The 26414-nt window shown below is 38.3% G+C and overlaps 1 protein-coding gene across 1 annotated transcript in view; it reads right to left on the bottom strand.

Moving 5' to 3' along the window:
- The window catches only part of CAPZA2 (capping actin protein of muscle Z-line subunit alpha 2), a 69705-nt gene that overhangs the window by 23235 nt on the left and 20056 nt on the right, over window positions 1–26414 (bottom strand). The window contains 2 exon segments of the mRNA NM_001171021.1: window positions 4493–4544; window positions 13433–13496. Coding sequence (NP_001164492.1) covers window positions 4493–4544; window positions 13433–13496 — 116 coding nt within the window.

Raw genomic sequence — 26414 nt, 5'->3', positions numbered from 1 at the left:
AGGAATATATCCTAAATGTTTCTGCAAAGCCTTTTTTAGCTTATGCAATTTTAGACAACCTAAATTTTGGTGACAAAATTATCTTCTTTTGAGAGTAAAACCAAGTTTAGACATTTTGAAAATAATTCAGAACCAAGAAAGAGTGACAACACTCAAATTATTTCACAGTGGGGATGCAGTGAACCACAGCAATCTCACTAAAGGCAATCACTGATTTATAGTATATTTCTACTCTCAGATACTCTCTGATGTCTATTAATTCAAACCTGGATGAATACTCAGAAGCTGTGTATGAAGAATACTACTGTAAGCAACAAAATTATCAGTATTTTCTCTATTAATTCATCCAGTCAACAAGCATTTACTGAGAGTATAGCCACATGCAAGAAAATCTGAAATTTCCTGTGAAGGTTCTTTCTTTCTTTATTTTTTTTTGGGTCCTGCTATAAACATGTTGTTTTATCAGAGTTATGTATTTCCTCAAATATTCATTTCCACACAAGATCAGAATATTATTAATACCTATGTTAGAGTACCTATCTCTTGCTGTGTAAATCACAACGGTCTCAGAAATTTGGTTTATAATAAAAGAAAAATACAGCTTACATTCAAGTTTCTTTTAGAATAAATCCAATTTATTTAAACTTTTTAACCTAACAATCACTTAACCATCATTATCATATAAATACTTCTGTGGACAAATAAAACTGTAATACTTTCATCTATTGTGAGTCAAATGTACTGACTCTTTCATAATTCACTACTTACATAATTAGGAGTATTTCTCTGACTCCTACTAAACTTTACTCTGAAAAACTCAACAAATCAAGTTTCTCATTTTTAACTTAAAAAAAATGACTTTGGCATCTACATGAAAACTACACACTTATTTAACAAAAAGAATGCTAAAGCTTACTCAAAAGCACTACTGTTAAAACTGGATAACTTTGTTTTCTTAGAATCCATAAGACTTCTGCCAACCTGCATTATATTTTTACAAAAAAAATTAAATCTTAATTGAACGTACAAAAATTCCAGTAAGCCTTGAAGAACTTAGGAGTAAATAGCCATTCATTCACTCAGAATTTGATAATTACAATCTAAGGTATAAATTAAAACTGATTCCTAGAGAACACTTTAATATAATTTATAGGAAGACAAAACAACCCAAGTATTCATTAAAATATGGACAAAAATATGGTATTATACATACAATGAAGTATTACTCAACCTTAAAAAGGAAATCTGAAACATGCTACCACACAGATGAACCTTGACAACATTATGCTCTGTAAAACATCCCAGTCACAAAAAAGAAAATAGTATATGATTCCACATATATGATGTATTGTGAGTAGTTAAACTTACAGAAAACAGAATGGTGGTTGCCAAGGGCTGAAGTGAATGGGGAGTCACTGTTTATGTGTCAGTTTGGGAAAATGAATGGATGCTGGCTATGGTTACACACAACATTGAGGCCACAACTGTACACTTAATGATTAAAATGTTAATTCACATAGCATGTATTTTTCCCAATGCAAATAAGAAAGTGACTACTAAAAAAAACAAGAATAAGACCGCCTATACTTTATCCAGTCTAATAGGTTTGGAGATTAAACCCTTTCTCAACTTACACTATTTATATAACCAAGGTTCCATCAATAAGACTGCATTGTGACTTTAAACATAATTTTCCCACATTCCAGAACTATAGGACATTTATTTTAAATGAGAAAAATTATTTGGAATAATAAAGCAGGAATTTTTCCTGAAGTTGCAATTTATACTGTATTGCTTCTTTTTCATGTTTCATCTAGGTTTTTAGAAGTATAGTAAATTTGGCTCACTAAATTGTGAAGGCACTGGAATTACATGAACATATTATTAACCTTATTAAAGGCAAGCTCTGCCTTTAATTGCTATTCGTAAAGTTATGCCTTCAAGCATTTCTAATGCTGTTGGACTTCATGTCCCCAACCTCACTTGGTGAGGGCTGTAACTGTTTCCAAGTACCTGTAAACTGGAAGTCTGAATGTGTAACGATATTTAATATATTCAGAGTTCTCAGTTGGAGAGTTAAAGAAACCTGACCTATGGAGGTCACGTGACTTTTCTATACTTTTTTTTAATTACAATGAAGTTTTTCATTGTAATGAGAGGCAAGAAAAAAAGCCACAAATTTTTATCAGAAGAAAAATCAGGTATGTCCAGAATTATGTTATACCTGTAACTTCATCAGGGTTAACAACAAGGGCCTTCAAGTGTTATAAAAGCCAAATTACAGAACATTTCCCATATTAGTCAGAATCTCACATATTGCATATGTGTAGCTGACTGGATGGATATTAAACACCTTTGTAAAGCACTTAACTTTTTAAAAAAATTTATTTTTCAAGGCCGGCATTGGGGTGTAGAAGATTAGGCCACCTCCTGCAGTGCCGGCATCCCATATAGGGACTGGTTCAAGTCCCCAATGCTCCACTTCCAACTCAGTTCCCTGCTAATGTGCCTCGGAAAGCAGCAGAAGATGGCCTATGTCCTTGGGCCCCTGTAACCACATGGGAGATATGGAAGAAACTACTACGCTCTGGCTTTGGACTGGCCCAGACTTGGCCACTGTGGCCATTTGGGTAGTGAGCCAGAGAAAGGAGGATCTCTCTCTGTCTTGCTCCTCCCCCCATAGCTCTTTAAAAAATATATACATTTTTAATAAATTATTTTTCTTCTCTTTTTATGTGTATAAGGCAATTAAACATCTATATAATTATATGATTTTCAAATGAGTAATGGAGTTGGTTAGCCCAAAATATAGACCTTCAGGCACAATTTAGGGAGGTTAGAGTTGGGGAAAGATCAGTTATTTATCTGAAGTCCTAGGATAGTTGTGGAAAGTCACAGGCATGGTCACTGGTCCAACTTCAATGATTAGGATATAGAAATGCCCAATTGTTTAAAATATTAAAAAAATTCAGTAAAAATCTATGTGTCAGGTACTATGTTAGGTATTTATAGGTGAATAAAAGAAACTCCTAACCATCGAAGATCTTTTGCAAATATCAAAATGTAATATTAAATGAGTATACAAAACATGGTCAAACATACAATGAAGAGATTGTCACCTAATAAACCCTAAACCCCTCTGTGACCCAAAGTATTTCTCTTCTAGTTCAGAACACACACACAATTATATATAGTTGAGATTACTGTGCAACTACAAAGGATCCTCAAAAAGTTAACAAAAAATGTGTATTAGGAAAACATTATGCATGGACTTCAAAACTTTTTACACCAAAATAAACTATCATTTAATTCCATTTTTCCATGAACTGTTTTTGAAGTATCATGGATCTATGTCAGGAATTAGAGCTGCTCAGAAACCACTTTTAAAACATTTTCTTTCATGATGACATTTTTTTAAACTTTTATTTAATGAATATAAATTTCCAAAGTACAGCTTATGGATTACAATGGCTTCCCCCCCATAACGTCCCTCCCACCCGCAAGCCTTCCCCTTTCCCACTCCCTCTCCCCTTCCATTCACATCATGATTCATTTTCGATTCTCTTTATATACAGAAAATCAGTTTAGCATACATTAAGTAAAGATTTCAACAGTTTGCTCCCACACAGAAACAAAGTGAAAAATACTGTTTGAGTACTAGTTATAGCATTAAATCTCAATGTACAGCACACTAAGGACAAAGCTCCTACATGAGGAGTAAATGCACAGTGACTCCTGTTGTTGACCCAACCAACAACTTGACACTCTTGTTTATGGCATCAGTAATCACCCTAGGCTCTTGTCATGAGCTGCCAAGGCTATGGAAGCCCCCTGAGTTCACCGACTCTGATCATATTTAGACAAGGCCATGGTCAAAGTGGAAGTTCTCTCCTCCCTTCAGAGAAAGGTACCTCCTTCCTTGATGACCCATTCTTTCCACTGGGATCTCACTCACGGAGATCTTTCATTTAGTGTTTTTTTTTTTTTTTTTTTTTTTTTTGCCAGAGTGTCTTGGCTTTCCATGCCTGAAATACTCTCATGGGCAACTCAGCTGGATCTGCATGCCTTAAGGGCTGATTATGAGGCCAGAGTGCTGTTTAGGACATCTGCCATTCTATGGGTCTGCTGTGTATCTCACTTCCCATGTTGGATCATTCTCTCCCTTTTTGATTCTATCAGCTAGTATTTGCAGACACTATTCTTGTTTATGTGATCCCTTTGGTTCTTAGTCCTATCATTATGATCAATTGTGAACAGAAACTGATCACTGGGACTAGTGAGATGGCATTGGTACATGCCACCTTGATGGGATTGAATTGGAATCCCCTGGTATGTTTCTAACTCTACCGTTTGAGGTAAGTCAGCTTGAACATGTCCTGAATTGCACATCTCTTCTCTCTCATATTCCCACTCTTATATTAACAGTGATCACTTTTCAGTTAAGTTTCCTGATGACATTTTAGTTATATCAATATAATATGCAAGGACTTACTGTGCTGCTCCTTCCCTGAGAAGATTATCATTATTAAGCAGTAACCGGACATCTGCAAAACAAATATTATGTTTTCTATATTATTTTCAATGTCTAAAGAATGTAATGAATACAGATTATTTTTGAATCATGTATTAGCAACCCCTATGCATGAGCAAAATAATCGCAAGTCCATAAAACAGTATTAAGAAACGAAATAGGAAAACATGCCACTTCATATTCTTAATAGTAAATCCTGGCAGACTACAACATATCTCCAATGAACTCAAGTGAGTTAAGCAGCACCAGAAAACAGCGTGATAAGACATTCAGAAGAATCTGGACTAGGCCTCATAGTCTGACAGTACAATCATCAGCTTCAAATGAATTGACTCTATAGTAAAGTAATTAAACAGGAAATAGTTTGTGACTAAAGTTCAGATACAAGCATTTCTGTCCTAAGAAAGCTCACATTCCAGCAACAAAGAATGTTTTATCTAACTTTATGATCTCATTTTGGTTGACTCTTAAAACTGTCCTAATTTTAGATTTAATTCTTGTGTAGACATTTGGCTATTAATCACTGAAATGTGACTTCAAAAATAACACTTTTTTTTTTTTTGGAAAACCCAAGCACGTTTCAAAACATTAAAAAAAAATCACAAATTTCACCAGAAAATAAAATTAAATTTCTTGCCTTTTCTTTCATTATTTTTCCTAACACTCTGCTATTTTACACAGTTGCTACTATAAAGGACATAAAACCATGTACCCTGATTTTTTCAAGAGTTGAAAGAAACACAACCTAAGTACCTCCCATTAAGAAACTGTCTAGGGGCTGGTGTTGTGACATAGCAGGCTAAGCCACTGCCTACAGTGCTAGCATCACAGATGGGTGCCAGTTCAAGTCCTGGCTGCTCCACTTCTGATCCAGCTCCCTGCTAATGCACCTGGGAAAGTAGTGGAAGATGGCCCAAGTGCTTGGGTCCTTGCACCCATGTGGGAGACCCAGAAGAAGCTCCTGGCTTCAGCTTGGCCCAGCCCTGGCTGTTGCAATCATTGGGGAGTGAAGCAGAAGATAGAAGACCTCTATGTCTCTGTCTCTCCCTCCTTCTCTCTCTTGGTAACACTGCCTTTCATATAAATAAAATAAATCTTAAAAAAAAAAAAAAAGAAACTGGCTAAATATAATGGAACTATACTTTTACGCAGTATAAAACTAGCCAGTCATTAAAATAATGTAGGGGGAAGGTGTTTAACCTAGTGGTTAAGATGACTGCATCTCACATCAGAGTACATGGGTTCAACTCCTGGTTCTGGCACCTGATTCTGACTTCCTGCTAAGATCCTGGGAGGCACCAGTGATAGCTCAAGAAATAGGATACCTAACAATCACAAGTGATTTGGATTGAGATCCCAGCTCCTGGTTTTGGCTTTCCTCACTGTTGCCCGTCACTTAAGGCATTTGGGGAGTAAACCAATGGATGAAAGGGCTTACTTTGCCTCTCAAATGAATAAAATTTTAAAATAATGTGTGTGTGTGTGTGTGTGTGTGTGTGTATATATATATATATTTAACCATATGGAAACACATTCCTAATAAACAGGAAAGGGAAAATTCATCATGTATAGCATTATCATATTTATGTATTGTTATACTTTATTATATACGTTGAGATATGCATTAGAAGTAGTTTATTCAAAGCGTAGGAACAAGAAGGTAGGATTTTGTGTGATATTTATTTATTTATTTATTTATTTATTTTACTTATTTGAAAGAGCTACAGGGAGAAGCAGACACAGAGAGAGAAAGAGGGAGGTCTTCCATCTGCTGGTTCACAACCGACATGGCTGCAACTGCTGGAGTTGAGCAGATCTGAAGCCAGGAGCTTGTCCCCCATGTAGGTGCAGGGGCCCAACCACTTGGCCATCCTCCGCTGCTTCCCAGGCACATTAGCAGAGAGCTGGATCAGAAGGGGAGCTGCTGGGACTCAAACCGGTGCCCATATGGGATGCCGTCGCTGTAGGTTGGGGCTTTAACCCTCTGAGCCATAGCGCTGGCCCCATTTAGTTCTTCTTTGAGCTTTGGAAATTTTATGACAATCAATCATTTTCACAAAAATAATAAAGCCATTTCTAAAGAAAAAACACCGCCTATTTACATTATTTTTTTCAGCAATAGCTCCAATTTTAAGAATCTCTTGCTATGGCCGGCGCCGCGGCTCACTAGGCTAATCCTCCACCTTGTGGTGCCAGCACACCGGGTTCTAGTCCCGGTCGGGGTGCCGGATTCTGTCCCGGTTGCCCCTCTTCCAGGCCAGCTCTCTGCTGTGGCCAGGGAGTGCAGTGGAGGATGGCCCAAGTGCTTGGGCCCTGCACCCCATGGGAGACCAGGAGAAGCACCTGGCTCCTGCCATCGGATCGGCGAGGTGCACCAGCCGCAGCGCACCGGCTGCGGCGGCCATTGGAGGGTGAACCAACGGCAAAGGAAGACCTTTCTCTCTGTCTCTCTCTCACTGTCCACTCCTGCCTGTCAAAAAATAAATAAATAAATAAAAAGAATCTCTTGCTAGTTACTAAATTAAATACTAATTTCATTTCTAAATCAACTGATTTTAAAATATGGAAGTTTCTGCCTAAAAATTATTTTTAAAATGTAGGAATTTATAGTTATAGCTATTATGCTGTATAGCAATCAAGTTCTGTTTGATAAATATGATTCTTTTATCTACAATATTTTAAACATAATTAAGAGTGGTATCACATGGCAATGTGTTTTTTCTAGTTTCAAATGGGAAAATAATTGAAAAGCAAAATCTATTTGATCCTATTAGCCCTACTCTTACAGAAGGAATTAGGCTATGCTTCCAAGCCAGGCTACACACCAGAGCTACAGTGTGGTAAGTTGGATGATTAAAACATGTAAGAGTATAACAGTACAGATTTCAGAGCCCCAGTTCAGAACTACTAATCAAGTTTTGAGAATGAAGATTAGAAATTCATGTTTCAATGACTCTAACAGAGACAGCCAAATAAATAGCACAGAAACCATATTTTATGACTTTGTAATTCTAAGATTTTTGGCATTTCTTAGAATCACTAATGCTAAGGTCTTCAACAAAAATAGTCATGGAAATAATTAAACTCATAAAAGATTTTTCCCTTCAAACACTTAATTATTTTTAAGCTCTAAAGCACCCTCTCAATTAAAATTGATTAACTAGGCTCTATATCCCACTTACACATATTCTATAGCTCACTATGCACCCCAGGCCTACTTATGGCTCACACTAAATGACCACATTTACTGTAACTCAACACAGAACATATCAATTCAATGTTAATTCCAAATAAGACTTAGAAAACCAATTTCTAGGACACAGACATTCCTCTAGGACCTTCCTGAATAAAAAATATCCAGGGCATTTAATCCAGTATGAGAACAATAACAGGAAAACTTTTCTTAGAATTTCTTTTCTTTTTTTTTTTTTTTTTTGACAGGCAGAGTTAGAGAGAGAGAGAGAGAGAAAGGTCTTCCTTTTCCATTGGTTCACCCCCAAAATGGCCGCTACGGCCGGCGCACTGCGCTGATCCAAAGCCAGAAGCCAGAGCCAGGTGCTTCCTTCTAGTTTCCTATGCGGCTGCAGGGCCCAAGCACTTAGGCTATCCTCCACTGCCTTCTTGGGCCACAGCAGAATCCGGTGCCCCGACTGGGACTAGAACCCGAGGTGCCGGTGCCGCAGGTGGAGGATTAGCCTAGTGAGCCACAGTGCTGGCCCAGAATTACATTTCTTGGATCTATGAATTGCACAGGAGTTTGGAGACTTTATTGCAGCTTCATCAATTATATGCTAATTTTGAAGCTAGAGAGGAGACCTTCTTGTTTTTATTAAGATTTATTTATTTGAAAGGCAGAGTTAAAAAGAGACAGAGATCTTCCATCCACTGATTCATTCCCCAAATGGCTGCAAAGGCCAGGGCTGGGCTAGGCCCAAGCCAGAAGCCAGAAACTCCATCTAAGACTCCCATGTGGGTGACAGCAACTCAAGCACTGGAATCACATTCCACTGCTTTCCCAGAGGCATTAGCAGGGAGTTGGATTCGACGTTGAGCATCTGGGACTCGAAAAGGGGCTCACATGAGATGCCAGCATCACAGGTGACAGCTTAACCTATTGTACCACAATGCCAGCCTGAGATACTATCTTCTTTAATTATCCAATCATCAACCATATTAACATAGATGTTGGTTATAAAGACTGAATATTTAAAATAGAAGTAGGGGCCGACGCTGTGGTGCAGCGGGTTAACGCCCTGACCTGAAGCACCAGCATCCCACATGGGCATTGGTTCTAGTCCTGGCTGCTCCTCTTCTAATCCAGCTCTCTGCTGTGGCCTGGGAAAGCAGTAGGAAAGCATGTAGGAGACCCAGAAGAAGCTCCTGCCTTTGGATCGGTGCAGCTCTGGCCGTTGAGGCAAATTGAGGAGTGAACCACTGGATGGAAGACCTCGCTCTCTCGGTCTCTCTCTCTCTGCCTCTCCTCTCTCTGTGTAACTCTTTCAAGTAAATATTTAAAAAAAAAAAAAAAAAAAAAAGAATTAAATGACAGGAAGCAGAAATACTTTTGAATTTTCTCCAATTCCTATGTTTACTACTTAAGATTTTACTGTTATCTTAAGTAGAATTATTTTGATTTACAGATATCTTTTACAAAGAAAAATTCTCCATTCATTCTCTATGTGTAGTTCAGGGCCTGGCTCAGGAGAGGACCAAATGACAGACCCTGAACTGTCATAAGTACTTGTATGGATAAATCATATATTATAGTTTGTGCATGATTCAACAGATTCCCAATGGTAATCTTAACTTTATACAACTTTTGCCTCATTTCTTTACTTTCAAATCTAATCTTTTCTGAGGTAAGATTTCATTACTTTTTTTTTTTTTAATGATTTTATTTGTTTATTTGAGAGACAGAATTACAGACAGAGAGGGAGAGACAGAAAGAAAGATCTTCCACCCACTGGTTCACTCCCCAAATAGCTGCAAAGGCCGGAGCTAGGCCAATCTGAAGCTAGGAGCCAAGAGCCCCTTCTGTGTCTTCCACGCAGGTGCAGGGGCCCAAGCACTCGGGCCATCTTCCACTGCCTTCCCAGGCCATCAGCAGAGAGCTGGATTGGAAGAGCAGCAGCTGGGACACCAACTGGCAGCCATATGGGATGGTGGTGCCACAGGTGGAAGCTTAGCCTACTGAGCAGCAGATCCAGCACCATGCATTATGTTTTATAGTATGAATGAAAACTAGAAATTAAAATTCATCAAAAATGTTAATATGAATAATCTTCAAAAGTTCATGGAAAATGTGTATTATTAAAAAAAACTATGCATGGATTTCAACACTTTTTAGCACCAAAAATATACTAACTTTTTCTACCATGTCTGAACAGGATCTAGTTTGAGGCATTAAGGATAAGACACCAGTTTGAAAAGAGTTGCTAACAGAGCAATACAAATTCTACTAAAACTGCAGCAAGAACAAACATCAAATGTATAGTGAAGCTTGGATTGAAGAATGGGTAAGTCACTGACACTTTATGAAAGGTTTATGGGGAACATGGCCCAAAGAGAACAGCAGTTTAGAAATGAGTAACTGGAGGGGCAAGTGCTGTGGACTATCAGGTAAAGCTGTAGCCTGCAGTGCTAGCATCCCATATCGGCACCGGTTTGAGTTCTGGCTGCTGAGTTCTGGCTGCTCCACTTCTGATCCAGCTCTCTGCTATGGCATGGGAAAGCAGTGGAAATGGCCCAAGTCCTTGGGCCCCTGCACCTGCGTGGGAGGCCTAGAGGAAACTCCTGACTCCTAGCTTTGAATCAACTCAGCTCCGGCTGTTGCAGCCATCTGGGGAGTGAACCAGCAGATGGAAGATCTCTCTCTCTCTGCCTCTGTCTCTCTGTAACTGCCTTTCAAATAAATGAAGGAAGGGCAGAAGGAAGGAAGGACGGAAGGAAGGGAGGAAGGAAGAGTGTAACTGGGGCCAGCATTATAGCATAGTGAGTTAAACTTCTGCTTGTGATGCCAGCTTCCCGTTTGCATGCCAATTCATGTCTGGTTGCTCCATTTCTGACCCAGTTTCCTGCAAATAGCCTGGGAAAAGTAGTGGAAGACAACTCAAGTGTTTGGGCCCCTGCCACCCATGTGGGAAATCTGCATGGAGCTCCTGTTTCTAAGCTTTGGTCTGGCTCAGCTCTGGTCATTGCCTGGAGAATGAACCAGTGGATGGAAAAATCTGTCTCTCCATCTGACTTTGAAATAAATAAATAAAATCTTAAAAAATAAACAAGAGAGAAATGAGTAATTCATTTTAAGGTACAAGACAAGGTTGCAGATGAAGCTCACAGAGCAAACCAATTTTTGAGGAAAATATGAATTTTGTTTGTGCTCTAAAAAAAGAGGACCAAAGATTAACAGAAGAAACAACAACCAACACCACAGGAATTTCAGCTGATTCAGCTTACACAATTCTGACTAAAAAATTAAACTCTTTGTTCAATGGGTGCCTGTCACACCCAGGTCAGCTGCAGACAAGAGCAGAGCTTTCAAGGAAGATTTTAAAAAATGAGATCAAATTTTTGAAGCATTTCTTCCAAGAACTGTAAGAGAGATGAATGATAGCTTTACCAGTATGGTCCTGAAAACAAACCACAATCTAATCAATGGCTACCAAGACACAAAAGTAGTCCACTCAAAACAAGAGCAAACTGTCAAGAGAACAGGTCACAGAAATAAGTTTTTGGGATGCTCAAGATCCTTTGCTTGCTGGCATTCTGGAAGGCCAAAGGACAGTAACAGCTGCTTATTAGTAAAGTGTTTTGAGAAAGTTAACCAAAGGTTTGGCAGAAAAACACCTGAGAAAGAGTCACTAGAGAATCTTTCCACTGTAGCAATGCTCCTACTCGTTCCTCTCACCAAACAAGAGCAATCTTGTAAGAATTTCAATGGGAAATTATTAAACATTTTGTCTTACAGTTCGGATTTGGCTCTTTCTGACTTATTTTTGTTTCCCAATCTTAAAAAAAAATATCTTTAAATAGAACACAGTTTTCCTCAGTTAATAATTTTTAAAAACACTGCATAGACATGGTTAAATTCCCAGGATCCTCATTCTTTAGTGATGTGGATGATATCATCACTTATAAGTGTTTTAACTTACTCATGTTTAGAAATAAAGTTTATATCTGTTAATTACATTTTTCTATAAACCTTTTCAAGTCCCCTGGTAGTTTCTTCTACAGTAGAGTATTTTAAAAATGGAACTAAAGAGCTCTGTATAAATTTTCTTTAAATTTAAGACATAGTAAAAGGGGCTGGTGCTATGGTGCAGCAGGTTAAAACCCGGCCTGCAGCACTGGCATCCCATAAGGGTACTGGTTCAAGTCCTGGCTGTTCCCCTTCTGATCCAGCTTCCTGCTAATGCGCCAGAGGATGGCCCAAATTCTTGGGCCCTGCACCCACGTGGGAGACCCAGAAGAAGCTCCTGGCTCCTGACTTCGGATCTGATTGGCTCCCGCTATGAACCAGCAGATGGAAGATCTTTCTCTTTGTCTTTGTTTACCTCTTTCTGTCAATTAAGTAAAATAAATCTTTAAAAAAAAAAAGACGACACAGAAGGGGATGGCACTGTGGAGTAGTGGGTAGGGGCGCCATCTGCAGTGCCAGCATCCTATATGGGCGCCGGTTCAGGTCCCAGCTGCTCCAATTCCGATCTAGTTCTTTGCTGTGGCCTGGGAAGGCAGTGGAAGATGGCCTGGGTGCTGTACCTGCGTGGGAGATGCAAAAGAAACTCCTGGCCCCTAGATTTGGACTGCCACAACTCCAGCCCTTGTGGCTCTCTGGGGAGTGAACCAGTGAAAGGAATACCTTTCTCTGTCTCTGCCTCTCTGTAATTTTGCCTTTCAAATAAATAAATATTTAAAAAATAAAAAAGGACACAGTGAAGGTCAAATATACATGAAGGAGAAATAACACATTTATAGCACTTGCAGGAATTTATTAAGGAACTTCTATAGATCATTTTCTGGGTGATTCTTTCAGCCATCAACCTTACTCCTGAAGAGCAGTTTTTACAGGTTTTACGGCAACCAGCAGACTGCAGAGACTTTTAAATTTCTGGTCTGTAAGTGAATAATTATAAAAATGTCTGCCAATGAGGTTTAAAGAAAGCTATAATGTTCTCCCCTCTAGCTGTTCATATTAATCTAACAGATTTATTTTTAAAGGAAACACAAAAATGTATTTAAAATGAAAAACTTGTCCTCATTTTATTTTTTTGTTTTATTTGAAAGGCAGAGAGACAGAGAAGCAAACAAAGAAGAGAACTTGTATCTGCTGGTAACAGCTAGGGCTGACCCAAAACAAGGCCAAGAACCCAGAACTCAATCCAGGTTTTCAGGTGGCAAGGACCCAAGTACTTGAGTCATCACCTGCTGCCTTCCAGGATGTATATTAGCAGGAAGCTGGATGGGAAGTGGAGTAGCCTGGCTTTGAAGTAGGCACTCTGATGTGGGATACAGCCATCACAAGCAACAACTTAACCACTGTGCCAAATGCCTGATCCCTACTGTTTTTCTAAACCATTTAAGTGTTCTACAGGAGAAATCTACTCTATGTGCTTACATTTTTACTTGAATCAAACAATTTACCAAAAAGAAACTGCTTTATCAAAAATGATCACAAAATTTATTTTATTCTTTTAAAAAGTAATTTACTTAAGTAGAATTACCCTATATATCATAAGGACATAATATTCTAGCCATTACAAAATACAGATTGACACAAATTTTCATTGTAATTCAGAAAACATTTTTTATGTAGTCTTCTCAGATTCCTTTAGTAATACAGTTGTAAAAAAATAAAAGAATGCTAGATATACCAAGCCTTAGTGTTATAAATTAAGCACTCACCATTAAATACCTCATTAAATTCTCCAGGAGGGGCATGGATGATGAATTTTGCTGCTATACGCACCTGAAAGAGAAATTAAGATATGAATGTTTCACAGCATAGGCCTCTACTAAGATAACAAAACTGTTTCAAGGTTCCACAGAAAATAGCTTAAAATTTTAAAGACAGCGACATTTCTTCAAACACCTTAACTACTGCTTTAATCATTTAATATAATCACAAGACACAGAGTGAATATAGATAAAATATAATGCAGCTAAGGATTCAAAGTTGCTACAGATAAACATTTTCTTATTTATTTATTTATTTGACAGGTAGAGTTACAGTGAGAGAGAGACAGACAGAGATAAAGGTCTTCAGTTGGTTCATCCCCTCCAAATGGCTGCAAAAGCCGGAACTACGTTGATCCGAAGCCAGGAGCCAGGGTCCTCCTCCTGGTCTCCCATGCAGGTGCAGGGGCCCAGGAATTTGGACCATCCTCCACTGCTTTCGCAGGCCACAGCAGAGAGCTGGATTAGAAGAGAAGCAACTGGGACTAGAACCTGTGCCCATAGGGGATGCTGGTGCCGCAGGCAGAGGATTAACCCAGTGACCCATGGTGCAGGTCCCCAGATAAACATTTTCTTACAAACAACTTTCTTTTAAACCTAAGTGAAAAGACGTCAATCACAAAAATTTTTATGTGTAAAGAAATGAGATACATTTAGCTACAAAGAAGAAAAATGATTTATTTATGTGTCTATTATAAAGAAATGAGATACATTTAGCTACAAAGAAGAAAAATGATGTATTTATGTGTCTATAATGTCACTAATTAGTGAAAAATACAAAAAGGAGGAGAAGAAGTAAGGTCTAAGTTTAAAAGGTTTAATATAACACTTGTTACATCTTGGGAAATTGTAATTCAGATAAGTGACAAACAGAATACCAACAAGTGTACTGACAGGCACATTTTGAAAGAATAAAGTATAATCTGATAGACAAATCACTAATGAAAAGGAATCTGAGGTTAAACAACAGGTTCCCTAAGGGCCTTTTGGTGTTGACAGTCAATTCCCAACCACACTACTGAGGTAGTGTTCCTGAAACCATCGAAGGCACAAGACCTTATCAGAAATGCAAATAAATGGGCCTCATCCCAACCAACTGAATCATAACCTCTGGCGACAGAGCACAGAAAACATCATTTAAACAACCTTTCCAGGTGAACTTTATGGACATACAGTAGTCACTGAATTAAGGCACCATCCTTGTCAAAAACAAAAGCCTTGCTTCATCTGCACGTTAACAGCACTTCCTTTGGTTTGATGTAGGAACTAATAATGGAAAGTAAAAGAAACAGGTATGTTTGTAAATAATGTTGTATGTGTGTATATGTGTGTGCCCAAGGACCCGTGTATCAAGTAAAAGAAACAGGTAGGGTTTGAATTAAGATGTTTCTAGATGTTTTGTGTGACAAGGTCTTCACAAGGTTAGAAAACATCTATTTAAAACAAAAGAAAATGCCTTTGGAGTATGGACTAGGAAGAAGTCTGAAGCAAAATCTATGATTACTGTTGGTTACCAATGATAGGTAACAATGAAACGATGAAAACAAATGATTATTTAAATTAGTGCTTACCAGGGCTGGCGCTGTGGTGCAGCGGGTTAACGCCCTGGCCTGAAGTGCCAGCATCCCATATGGGTGCCGGTTCAAGTCCCGGCTGCTCCACTTCTGATCCAGCTCTCTGCAATGGCCTGGGATAGCAGCAGAAGATGGTCCAAATCTTTGGGCCCCTGCACCCACGTGGGAGACTCAGAAGAAGCTCCTGGCTCCTGATCGGTGCAGTTTCATCCGTTGTGGCCAATTGGGGAGTGAACCATCGGATGGAAGACCTCTCTCTCTCTCTCTCTCTCTCTCTCTCTCTCTCTGACTCTCCTCTCTATGTGTAATTCTGACTCTCAAGTAAAAAATAAATCTTTAAAAAATAAAATAAAATAAAAATAAATTAGTGCTTACCAAGCACATTATATTCTTCACTATTCACAATAATCTTATGGTGGTGGTTTCTACAGCATATATGTACATTTCTCAGATGAGGTAACTTAGGCAGAAGAGGTTAAGTAACTGTCAGTCTGATTCCTGAACCATAAGTTTTATTCACTACATTATGCTGCTGCTCAAATTCAAAATCATTGCCTTCCTAAATACAAATCTTGGATCGGTATTTAAATTGTCAACAGCAACAATTTAAACAAAATGCAAAAATTTCTTGAAAAACTTTTAAAAGTCCACTCAAGAAGAAATAGTCTGAACAGTTCTCTATTCAAGAAACTGAATTTGTAGTTTAAAATTTTAAACCAATAAAGCTCTGTGTTTTTTTTTATCCCAAACATCTAAACAAAAAATTATACTGATTATACACAGCTTATCCTGGAAATGAGAAGTGAATACTTCCCAACACATTTCAAGAGAAGAACATTATCCTCTATCAAAATCAGACTAAAATAGTACAAGAAACACAACTTACAGACCAAAATCTCAAACAAACATAGGTACAAAAATCTTTAATAAAGTATTAACAAACTGAATCCAGGAATATATTGCAAAGATAATACATCACAACCAACTGAAGTTTATCTTGTTTCAGTATTTGAAAATGAATGGCAATAATTCACATCAACCAACAAAGAAAATAGTATGACTGTCAATAGACTGGAAAGATTATTGACCATGTTCAACATAGGCATAACCAACAAAGAACACCTTTTAGCACACTAGGGCAAAGAAGGGAATGTCCTTAATCTGATAAAAGGTATAGCTTCCCCACCCCCCAAAAAAGCCTATAACTATCATCATCTTTAACGGTGAAAGACTGGATGGTTTCCCTAAAATCAGGAACAACACAAAAATGTCTGCTTTCACTACTCCTATTGGACACCATCCTGGAGGTCTTAGCCAGAGCAATATGAAAAGGCAGACACATTGTAAAAGAATACATAAATAAATACAACTTCCTATTTGCAGACAACATGATTTTTTAAAGTAAAAATCCTAAGGAATCTAAAAGATAAGTAAAACAACTAGATATAAATCTAATAACATGTGTTTAGGATTTGTACATTGAAAACTGTATCATACACTGATAAAAGAAATCACAAAGAACTAAATAAATGGAAAGACACCCTATGTGCATGGTTCGGAAAACATAGATGCCAATTTTCCTCAAACTATTCCACAAATTCAATATAGGTTGAATCAAATCACAAGCAGGATTTTGGGGTATAGAGCAACAAGATAATTTTAAAACTGATGTTCTGTATATTTTATTTATCTATGCTTGAAGAATGTAATTAGTGAAGACAATTTTGGTCTTAAATTAATACATCCTTCCCCATCATGCTAGCCAGATCAAACTGTCACTCTGATGACCCAAATACACACATAAAACACACACATCATGGCATTTTTTTAAAAAGGTTTTTATAAGAACATATAAGTGGTAATGAAATGTATTATTTCATACCATTAACAGTAAATATAAAGCAGTAAAGACAAAGGAATTAGAATAGCCAAAACAATTTTGGAAAAGTACCTGATTTCACTACTCTATATAACTCTAAACGTAAAACTGAAAAAGTGAAGAAAATTTTCATGATCTAAGCTTAGGCAAAAAATTCTTAGACATGACATCAAAAAACTGATAAGCTGAAACTCATCAAAATTACGTTTTTGATTTGTGGACTTCTACTCTGTAAATAGAATGAAAAGATATTACACACTGGAGAAAATATTGGTAAATTACAATCCAACAAATGATTTGTATTGAGAAAATATAAAGTATTGTCAAGACTCAATAATAAGAAAATAGTAAGCAAAAGATTTAAATTGACACTTCACCAGAGAATAAGTAACATAAAACAGATTAAGTGCTCAATATCATTAGTCACCTTGGGAACAAGCACTAGAACCATGAAATATTAGAACATCCCTAATAGAATAAGTAAATTAGAAAATACCAACAGCACACACGTATTGCTAAGGGTTCAGAACCATAGGAACTCTCATACATTGTTGTGGAAATGCAAAACTGGACAACCATATGGATAACAGCTTGGATATTTCTCTTTTTAAAAAAAATTATTTTTTTTGAAAGTCAGAGTTACACAGAGGGAGAAGGAAAGGCAGAGAGAGACAGAGAGAGAGAGCTATTCACTCATTCACTCCCCAATTGGCCATAATGGCCGGAGCTGGGCTGATCGGAAGCCAGGAGCCAGTCCAGGTCTCCCACATGAGTGCAGGGTCCCAAGGACTTAGGCCATCCTCTAGTGCTTTCCCAGGCCATAGCACAGAGCAGGGATCAGAAGTGGAGCATCCGGAACTCGAACATGCACCCACATGGGATGCAGACGGCGGCTTTACTTGCTATGACACAGCGCCGGCTCTGGATATTTCTTATAAAGTGAAGCACACACCCTATGAGACAACGATCACTCCTAGGTATGGACACTACAGAAAAGTAAACTCCAGTTCACACAAAAACTTATTCACAATTGCTCAAAACTGGAAGAAATCTACAACCCAGACATCCACAAACAGGTGAACAATACATCTAAACAATAGAACAATACTCTGCAAAAAAAGAACTATTAATATGTGACTTCAATGAATCACAAATGCATTATGCAGACTTAATCAATCCCAAAAGGTTACATAGTCCAAAATGGTGAAATAGGGAGGCAGCTTACTGCTCTAGTCTAGGGGAAGATAGTTTCAAAAAAAAAAAAAAATTGTGGAAAAGTGGAGAATGCAATCCCAGGGAAGTATTAGGGAAAAAACAGCAGAGGAAACTCCACACAAATTAGAGGGACACTGTAGAACTATGTGGAGTGTGTGGATGTGCAGAACTCAGGACCCCAGCAGCCGAGAGCCTTGGCACCAGCTTTGGAGCCAGGTGAGAACAGACTGCAGCAGCCCAAACCACTGGCGATAAAGCTGTGGGAAGAGCCTGGCTTGAGTAAGGCTTGGAACACAGTGGGGGAAATTGTGCCTGCTAATCTAGAGGATAAAAAGAGGGAGATGGGCACATTTCTCTCTCCCCGAGCACTCAGAACCAGTGTCCTTTAATTATCTGCAAAAAAAATTAAATACCTTGAATAAATTTAACCAAGGATCTCTATGATGATGATTATAAAACATTAAAGAAGCAGAATAAGACATACAAATAAGGGAAAATCTTCCCTGTTCGTGGATTGGAAGAACCAATATCATCAAAATGTCCATACTACCAGGCCGGCGCCGCGGCTCACTAGGCTAATCCTCCGCCTAGCGGCGCCGGCACACCGGGTTCTAGTCCCGGTTGGGGCGCCGGATTCTGTCCCGGTTGCCCCTCTTCCAGGCCAGCTCTCTGCTGTGGCCAGGGAGTGCAGTGGAGGATGGCCCAGGTGCTTGGGCCCTGCACCCCATGGGAGACCAGGAAAAGCACCTGGCTCCTGGCTCCTGCCATCGGATCAGCGCGGTGCGCCGGCCGCAGCGCGCCAGCCGCGGCGGCCATTGGAGGGTGAACCAACGGCAAAGGAAGACCTTTCTCTCTGTCTCTCTCTCTCACTGTCCACTCTGCCTGTCAAAAAATAAAAAAAAAAAAAAAATGTCCATACTACCGAAAGCAATTTACAGACTTAGTGCAATTACAACCAAAATATCAAAGACAATCTTCTTAGATACAGAATAAATGATGCTGAAATTCATATGGAAACACAGGAGACTCTGAATAGCTAAAGCAATATTATACAACAATAACAAAGCCAGAGGCATTACAATACCAGATTTCAAAACCTACTACAAGGGATTTAAAATCAAAACAGCCTGGTATTGGAATAAAAACACATGGACAGACCAATGGAACAGACAGAATCACCAGAAATCAATGGAAGCATCCACAACCAACTTATATTTGACGAAGGAGCTAAAACCAATCCCTGGAATAAGGATACTCTTTTCCACAAATGGTGCTGGGAAAACTGGATCTCTGCATGCAGAAGAAGTATGAAGCAAAACCCTTACACCTTACACAAAAACCCACTCAACATGGATTAAAGACCTAAATCTACGACTTGATACCTTCAAATTATTAGAGAACGTTGGGGAAGCCCTGCAAGACACTGGCATAGGCAAAGGTTCTTGGAAAAGACCTGAGAGGCACAATCAAAGCTAAAATTGACAAATGAAATTAGATCAAATTGAGAAGCTTCTGCAATGCAAAAGAAACACTCAGGAAAGTGAAGCGGCAATTGATAGAATGTGAGAAATTATTTGCAAACTATGCGACTGATAAAGGATTAATAACCAGAATATATAAAGGGATCAAGAAACTTAACAACAAAACAAACAACCCAGATAAGAAATGGGCAGGACTTAAAAGGACATTTTTCAAAGAGGAAATCCAAATGGCCAATAGACATGTGAAAAAATGCTCAGAATCACTAGCCATTAGGGAAATGAAAATCAAAACCACAATGAGGTTTCACCTCACCCTGGTTAGAATGGCTTTCATACAGAAATTAACAAACAACAAATGCTGGGGAGCATGTGGGGAAAAAGATACCCTAATACACCATTGGTGGGAATGTAAACTGGTAAAGCCACTATGGAAGACAGTATGGAGATACCTCAGAAATTTGAATACAGACCTAACATATGACCCAGCCATCCCACTCCTGGGAATTGACCCAAGGTAAATGAAATCAGCAAATGAAAGACTTGTCTGTATTCCCAAGTTTATTGCAGCTCAATTCACAATAGCTAAGAAATGGCATCAAACCAAATGTCTATCAACTGAAAACTGAATAAATAAATTATGGTATATGTACACAATGGACTATTACATAGCAATAAAATGAAAAAATGACATTCTGTTGTTTGCAACAAAATGGATGCAACTGGAAAACATTATACTTACTGAAATAATCCAGTCCCAAAAGGACAAATACCATATGTTCTCCTTTATCTGTGATAACTAATAGAGCACCTAAAAAGTAATGTATAGAAGTGAAATTGACAATTTGAGATGTCATGACTTGAAGCAACCATTGCTGTGACTGTTGAGTAATAGGTTTTTTTCATAATATTTTTTGAACTCTTTACTTAGTATAATCTTACATGTAAAGAGTTAATTGAAAATAGATTTTAGTAAAAAAATAAGAATGGGAATAGGAGAGGGAGGAGGAAGAAGGGTGGGAGTGCAGGTAGGGTGGGAAGAATTACTGTGTTCCTAAAGTTGTATTTATGAAATGCATGAAGTTTGTATACCTTAAATGAAAGGTTTCTGGGAGACAAAAAAAAAGTTACATATTAGATACCACAGAGTTATACTTATATGACTTTCTCAAACAAGTACAACAAGGGAGAACAGATGAATGGTTGCCAGGGGCTGAAATATGGGTGGGGAAGGATGTGATTACAAAAGTATAAAGGCGGGAATAGAAGAAAACAGAAGAGCTTTTTGGGGTGATGCACTATAATCTGTATTTTGGTAGTGGTTACTTTCATCCATACAATGTTAAAAGTCATCCAAGCCGGCGCTGCGGATCACTAGGCTAATCCTCCGCCTGTGGCGCTGGCACACCGAGTTCTAGTCCTGGTTGGGGTGCCAGATTCTGTCCCGGTTGCTCCTCTTCCAGGCCAGCTCTCTGCTGTGGCCAGGGAGTGCAGTAGAGGATGGCCCAAGTCCTTGGGCCCTGCACCCCATGGGAGACCAGGAGAAGCACCTGGCTTCGGATCAGCGCAGTGCGCCGGCTGCAGCGCGCCGGCCGTAGTGGCCATTGGAGGGTGAACCAATGGCAAAGGAAGACCTTTCTCTATGTCTCTCACTGTCCACTCTGCCTGTCAAAAAAAAAAAAAAAAAAAAAAAACCATAAAAAAAAAAGTCATCCAAAAAGAGGAGAGTTCTTTTACCATATGCTAATTAAAAATAAAATATTTTGTTTTCTCAAAAATTATTTTTCTTCAAAAATGTTTGAGAGTACTATTGCAATTAAAAGGCAACATATAAACACTAATTATTTTTTAAAAGGCAAAGGTTGGGGCTGGCGCTGTGGCATAGCAGGTAAAGCTGCCACTTGCAGTGCCGGCATCCCATTTAGGCGCCGGTTTGAGTCCTGGCTGCTCTACTTCTGATCCAGCTCTCTGCTATGGCTTGGGAAAGCAGAAGATGGCCCAAGTCCTTGGGCTCCTGCATCCACATGGGAAGATCCAGAAAAACCTCTTGGCTTCAGACTGGTGTAGCTCCAGCCGTTTCGGCCAATCAGGGAGTGAACCAGCGGATGGAAGACCTCTCTCTCTCTCTCTCTCTCTGCCTCTCCTTCTCTCTCTCTGTAACTCTTTCACATAAATAAATAAATCTTTAAAAAATAAAATAAATAAATAAAAAGCAAAGGAGGAGCAAGTGTGGAGGACTGTGCATGCTAAAACCACAGTGGCTCTATTAAGATTATATAAAATCTTCACCTTATAATCCCTCTCCTCCACTGAGATAAGGAGTTGTTAGAAAGCATTTAAATCGAAGTCTTAAACACTATCATAGGCAACAAAAATTATGACAACATGTTGACAAATACAAATACTTATTTGAAAAAACTTTAAGAATTTGAGGTGATTATTTTTAACATTCTTAATAATTTGTACACTACATTTAAATTGGCAAAATACTGACAGCATGCAGTAAACACTAAGTGATGTAGTTAATTAGCTGTTGAGCTTTAAAAATTTTAGTCGTTTCCAAAACAGGCATAAAATATATAAAATTTTAGTTCTGATTTTTCACCAAGGAAGCAAAAATAATTTTTATCTTTTTCCAAAAAACTTCTTTTTGTCTTTGCATACATTTGCACTAAATGTACAAGTAATTGGACTCCCAAAATACACAGAAAGTAAACAGTGGTTCAGAAGTAGTGCCATTAAGGGTGGGAGGTCAAGGGAGCTGACTGGCTGAAAATCTAAAACACAACTTGCACAATATCAGCTATGCCTGAAGTACTGTGAATCTGGTCATTGCTAATTTCTTAAGAACAAATTGATCTCTGGTTTCTCATAGAAAATAAAGTACACCTGTAAGGGCTTCGTTCTCTTCCTAAGGAGATAAAATGTTCAATCATCTAGGCATTTTTTTTGCATTGATATGCACTAAATGTTATTCTTCTATAATTTTAAAAATTATTTATTCTGGCCTACTTCTAAATCCTAGAAAGACAAAAAAAAAAAAAGTCATACAAGAGGTCCCAGGCGTAAAAAGAATTTCTGAAAATAATTCAAAACACATTTCTTCAAAGTTTCTCTAACACACATGGGGGGATAAACTCTATTTACCCTGGGGAATTATAGCTGTTTTGAAGAGCACAGTGACTTTATTAGAGATATTCCCAGGCCCACTGCTAAATCTTTTTGTTAAACAGACTCTTCCTCTAACTTTATGGGGGTAGGGGGGAATGAGGAGGGTAAGCCTTGGTTTTGTTGGGAAGGGATGGCTAGGTGGGAGCTTAACTCTATTCCTCTACGTTGAAGTCACTGGCAGCTGACAGGTGTACCTCACGACAATCACATCAACAAGTAGACAGCAGTTTAAGAAAGCTCACAAATTTGGCCCCTGAGCTCATGTAGAAGGTTAAGTCTAAAGTCATAGTGGTACAAAGATGGTGAAAACTTAATCCAATTATGATATTCAGAGCTAAGACCTTTGGGAAGTGATTAGGTTGGATTAAGGAAAGGCCCTCCCCCTAACTGAATCCTGGTGGTTTTACAACAGCATACACTTAGACAGGCAAGCACATTCCCTCTCTGGTTATGTGCTGCACTGTGCCACCTCAGACTCTGTCAGCAAGAGTCAGACCCAAAATGGGGTCTCAGGAGCTTGGACTGTGATCCTCTAGAGCCAAAATGTGAATAAACACTTTTATCAAAAAAAAAAAAAAAAAAAGAGAGGCAGAGACACAGAAACACAGCCATCCACTGGTTCATTCCTCAAATGCCACAGCAGCCAAGTGTGGGCCAGGCTAAAGCTGCAAGCTGCGAACTCAATTCAGGTCTCTCAGGTCTCTCTGCCTGCGGCACCAACATCCATCCCATATGGGCACCGGTTCTACTCCTGGTTGCTCCTCTTCTAGTCCAGCTCTCTGCTATGGCCCGGGAAAGGAGTGGTGGATGGCCCAAGTGCTTGGGCCCCTATGCCCACGTGGGAAACCAGGAGGCACCTGGCTTCCTGGCTTTGGATCAGCACAGCTCCGGCCATTGTGGCCATTTGGGAAGTGAACCAATGGAAGGAAGACCTTTCTCTCCATCTTTCTCTCTCACTTTAACTCTACTGTCAAATAAATAAATAAAAATCTTAAAAAAAAAGTTATTTACTCAGAAGATTTGTTGAACTCTTTTACTTAGTGTAGGGTTGACTTTACCATTATTAAGTAAACTAAGAGTAGATCTTTGTGGGAATGGGAGAGGGAGGAGGAAGAAGTGTTGGCACATGGGCTGGAGGGAGGGTATGGTGGAAAGTATCACTATGTTCCTAAATCTGTATATATGAAATACATTAAAATTATATAAGTAAATAAAATTTAAAAAATTAAAACAATGGCATATTCAAAACAATATCAAAAATATTAGTAAATGTAAGTCCTGAGAAAAAATAGCTCTATTTTTGTACATTGTTTTTTCTTATAAGCAAAAAAAGCATTCTACAAAAAGTATTTTTACCAAAAGAATTTCTTTTTTTAATTAGACAGGCAGAGTTAGTGAGAGAGAGAGAGAAAGGTCTTCCCTCCGCTGGTTCACTCTCCAAATGGCCACTATGGCTGGCGCGCTGTGCCGATTCGAAGCCAAAAGCCAGGTGCTTCCTCCTGGTCTCCCAAGCGGGCACAGGGGCCCAAGCACTTGGGCCATCCTCCACTGCCTTCCCGGGCCATAGCAGAGAGCTGGACTGGAGGAGGAGCAACCAGGACTAGAACCTGGTGCCCATATGGGATGCCGGTGCTGCAGGTGGAGGATTAACCAAGTGAGCCACGGCACTGGCCTTCTACCAAAAGAAATTTTACAATTCAAGCTTATGAGGGAAAAAAGCATTCTACAAAAAAGCGTTTTTACAAAAACAAAATTCTATAATTCAAGCAACAAATTAATTATGGATACTAACAATACCAATCATTTTTGCAAGAAAGTCACACTGACAAGAAAGGAATGAATGAACAAATGAGGAAGACGGAAAGTTCTTTGTTATAGCACAATTCCAATTCATAAATGAAGAGAGAATGACCAAATTAAATCATCAATGGATCTAAAATCAGTGGACAAAAGTATGAAATAATAGGCTATCATTTGTAAGTCTCTCTCTACATGATACCAGATTAATTACAAAGGGATGAAAGGTAATTTACATTGAGGAAACCTGCCACACATCACCTTTGCTAAATGACGGGAATTATCTAAAGAAATAAGCAAACTGACATCATGTGTCTGTTGAGAGGATACTCTGAGAACACAGCACTCCTGTGATACCCCACTAAAAACTCACAGGCTGCATCTGATTAGGAGGAAACATCAAACAAACAAACTGAGGGAGAATCTACAAAATAACAGTTCTATACTCTAAAAGAATTAAGGCCATGAAAGATAAACAGTGCTGAGAAACTACTCCAGATTAAAGACCAGAGACATTACAGCAAAATTCAACGGATCCCAGATGTGTGGGAAAAAAATAGTGACTAAAGTGACAACTGGCAAAGTCTGAATACAGAATGTAGACTAGATAACAGTATTATATGTTGTAACTTGTCAGGTCTGATAATTATACTGTAATTAGTAAGAGAATGCCCTGAACATACTGATGTATTTACAGATGGGGGGCAGGAGGCATTCCTTTTGAGGTTTTCTTCCCTACATTTTCTCTAATTTTAAAGTTTTGTCTTTAATCTGTCCAGGATTGATTATTTTTGTGTATTATTGGCACCAGGGATTTCTGTAGGGATCAGAATCCATTTTTTATTATACTGGCATATAGATAAATAAAACATTTTTTATTATTTGTTAAAATATACTTATTTATCCCAATGGATCAAAAACAATTCAGTCCTATTTTTAAAATGTGAGTTACTTCTTTATTTCAATCAGGATATAAAACATCATAGATTTTCATAACTTCCAAATGTTACTCTGAAAAATAAGAACTTGATGGTCATCATTCAGGAAGTAATTCCAAGACTGTAGCTTCCTCAAGGAAGTTCTAAATATTAAACAATACTAATAGGCAGCAAGAAGGGAATGCTATCATAGTCTCTGAGCCTTCGGTTAACTTATAGAAATCATCAATGTTAAGTAATTCAAAAGCAAACTAGCATGCTGTTTCTTTATAATAACAATTTGTTTAAAGACATCCACTGGTTATCTCTGGAAGTAATGAACAATTCACTTTTATACACAAAGATTCTAGTTAGGTTATTCAGGCATTTTTGCTGTTCACAATGATTCATCATGTTCTTAACATTAAGTTAAGCAACTTTGGATTAAAAACAAGACCTTAATTAAGTTCTGATTAATTAAAATATGATCATATCTACCATTTTTGTTCATTTACAATTATATGAAACAATTCAAGACTTTGAAAAATCAAATACACATAGTTCCAGTTTTGACTTTATAATAATGAAATAAAAAAATTGTGTTTTGATATTTCATCTATGGTGAAATGTATTGAACTTAATTTACTTAAAAAAATGGCTAACTTTTCAGTCCCTTTCTTCCAAAATCTTCAGTATAGCATTGACTGGGAAGAAAAAACAAAAATCAGGAGAGACTTTCCTATATCCTGCCACATTTTAGCATTTAGAACATGCTGGCAAACAGCAAACTTGTAAATATTTTTTAAATAAACATTTAAAATGGCAAGATCTCCACTGCCTCTGCCCCACACTCTGCACTTAGTGGACAATTAGTACACGCTGAACAAATCCATAAGAATT

Source organism: Oryctolagus cuniculus, chromosome 3 (assembly GCF_964237555.1).
Source record: "Oryctolagus cuniculus chromosome 3, mOryCun1.1, whole genome shotgun sequence".
Taxonomy (NCBI): domain Eukaryota; kingdom Metazoa; phylum Chordata; class Mammalia; order Lagomorpha; family Leporidae; genus Oryctolagus; species Oryctolagus cuniculus.
The sequence above is the reverse complement of the archived record's forward strand: the minus strand, read 5'-3'. Positions and strand labels throughout refer to the sequence as shown.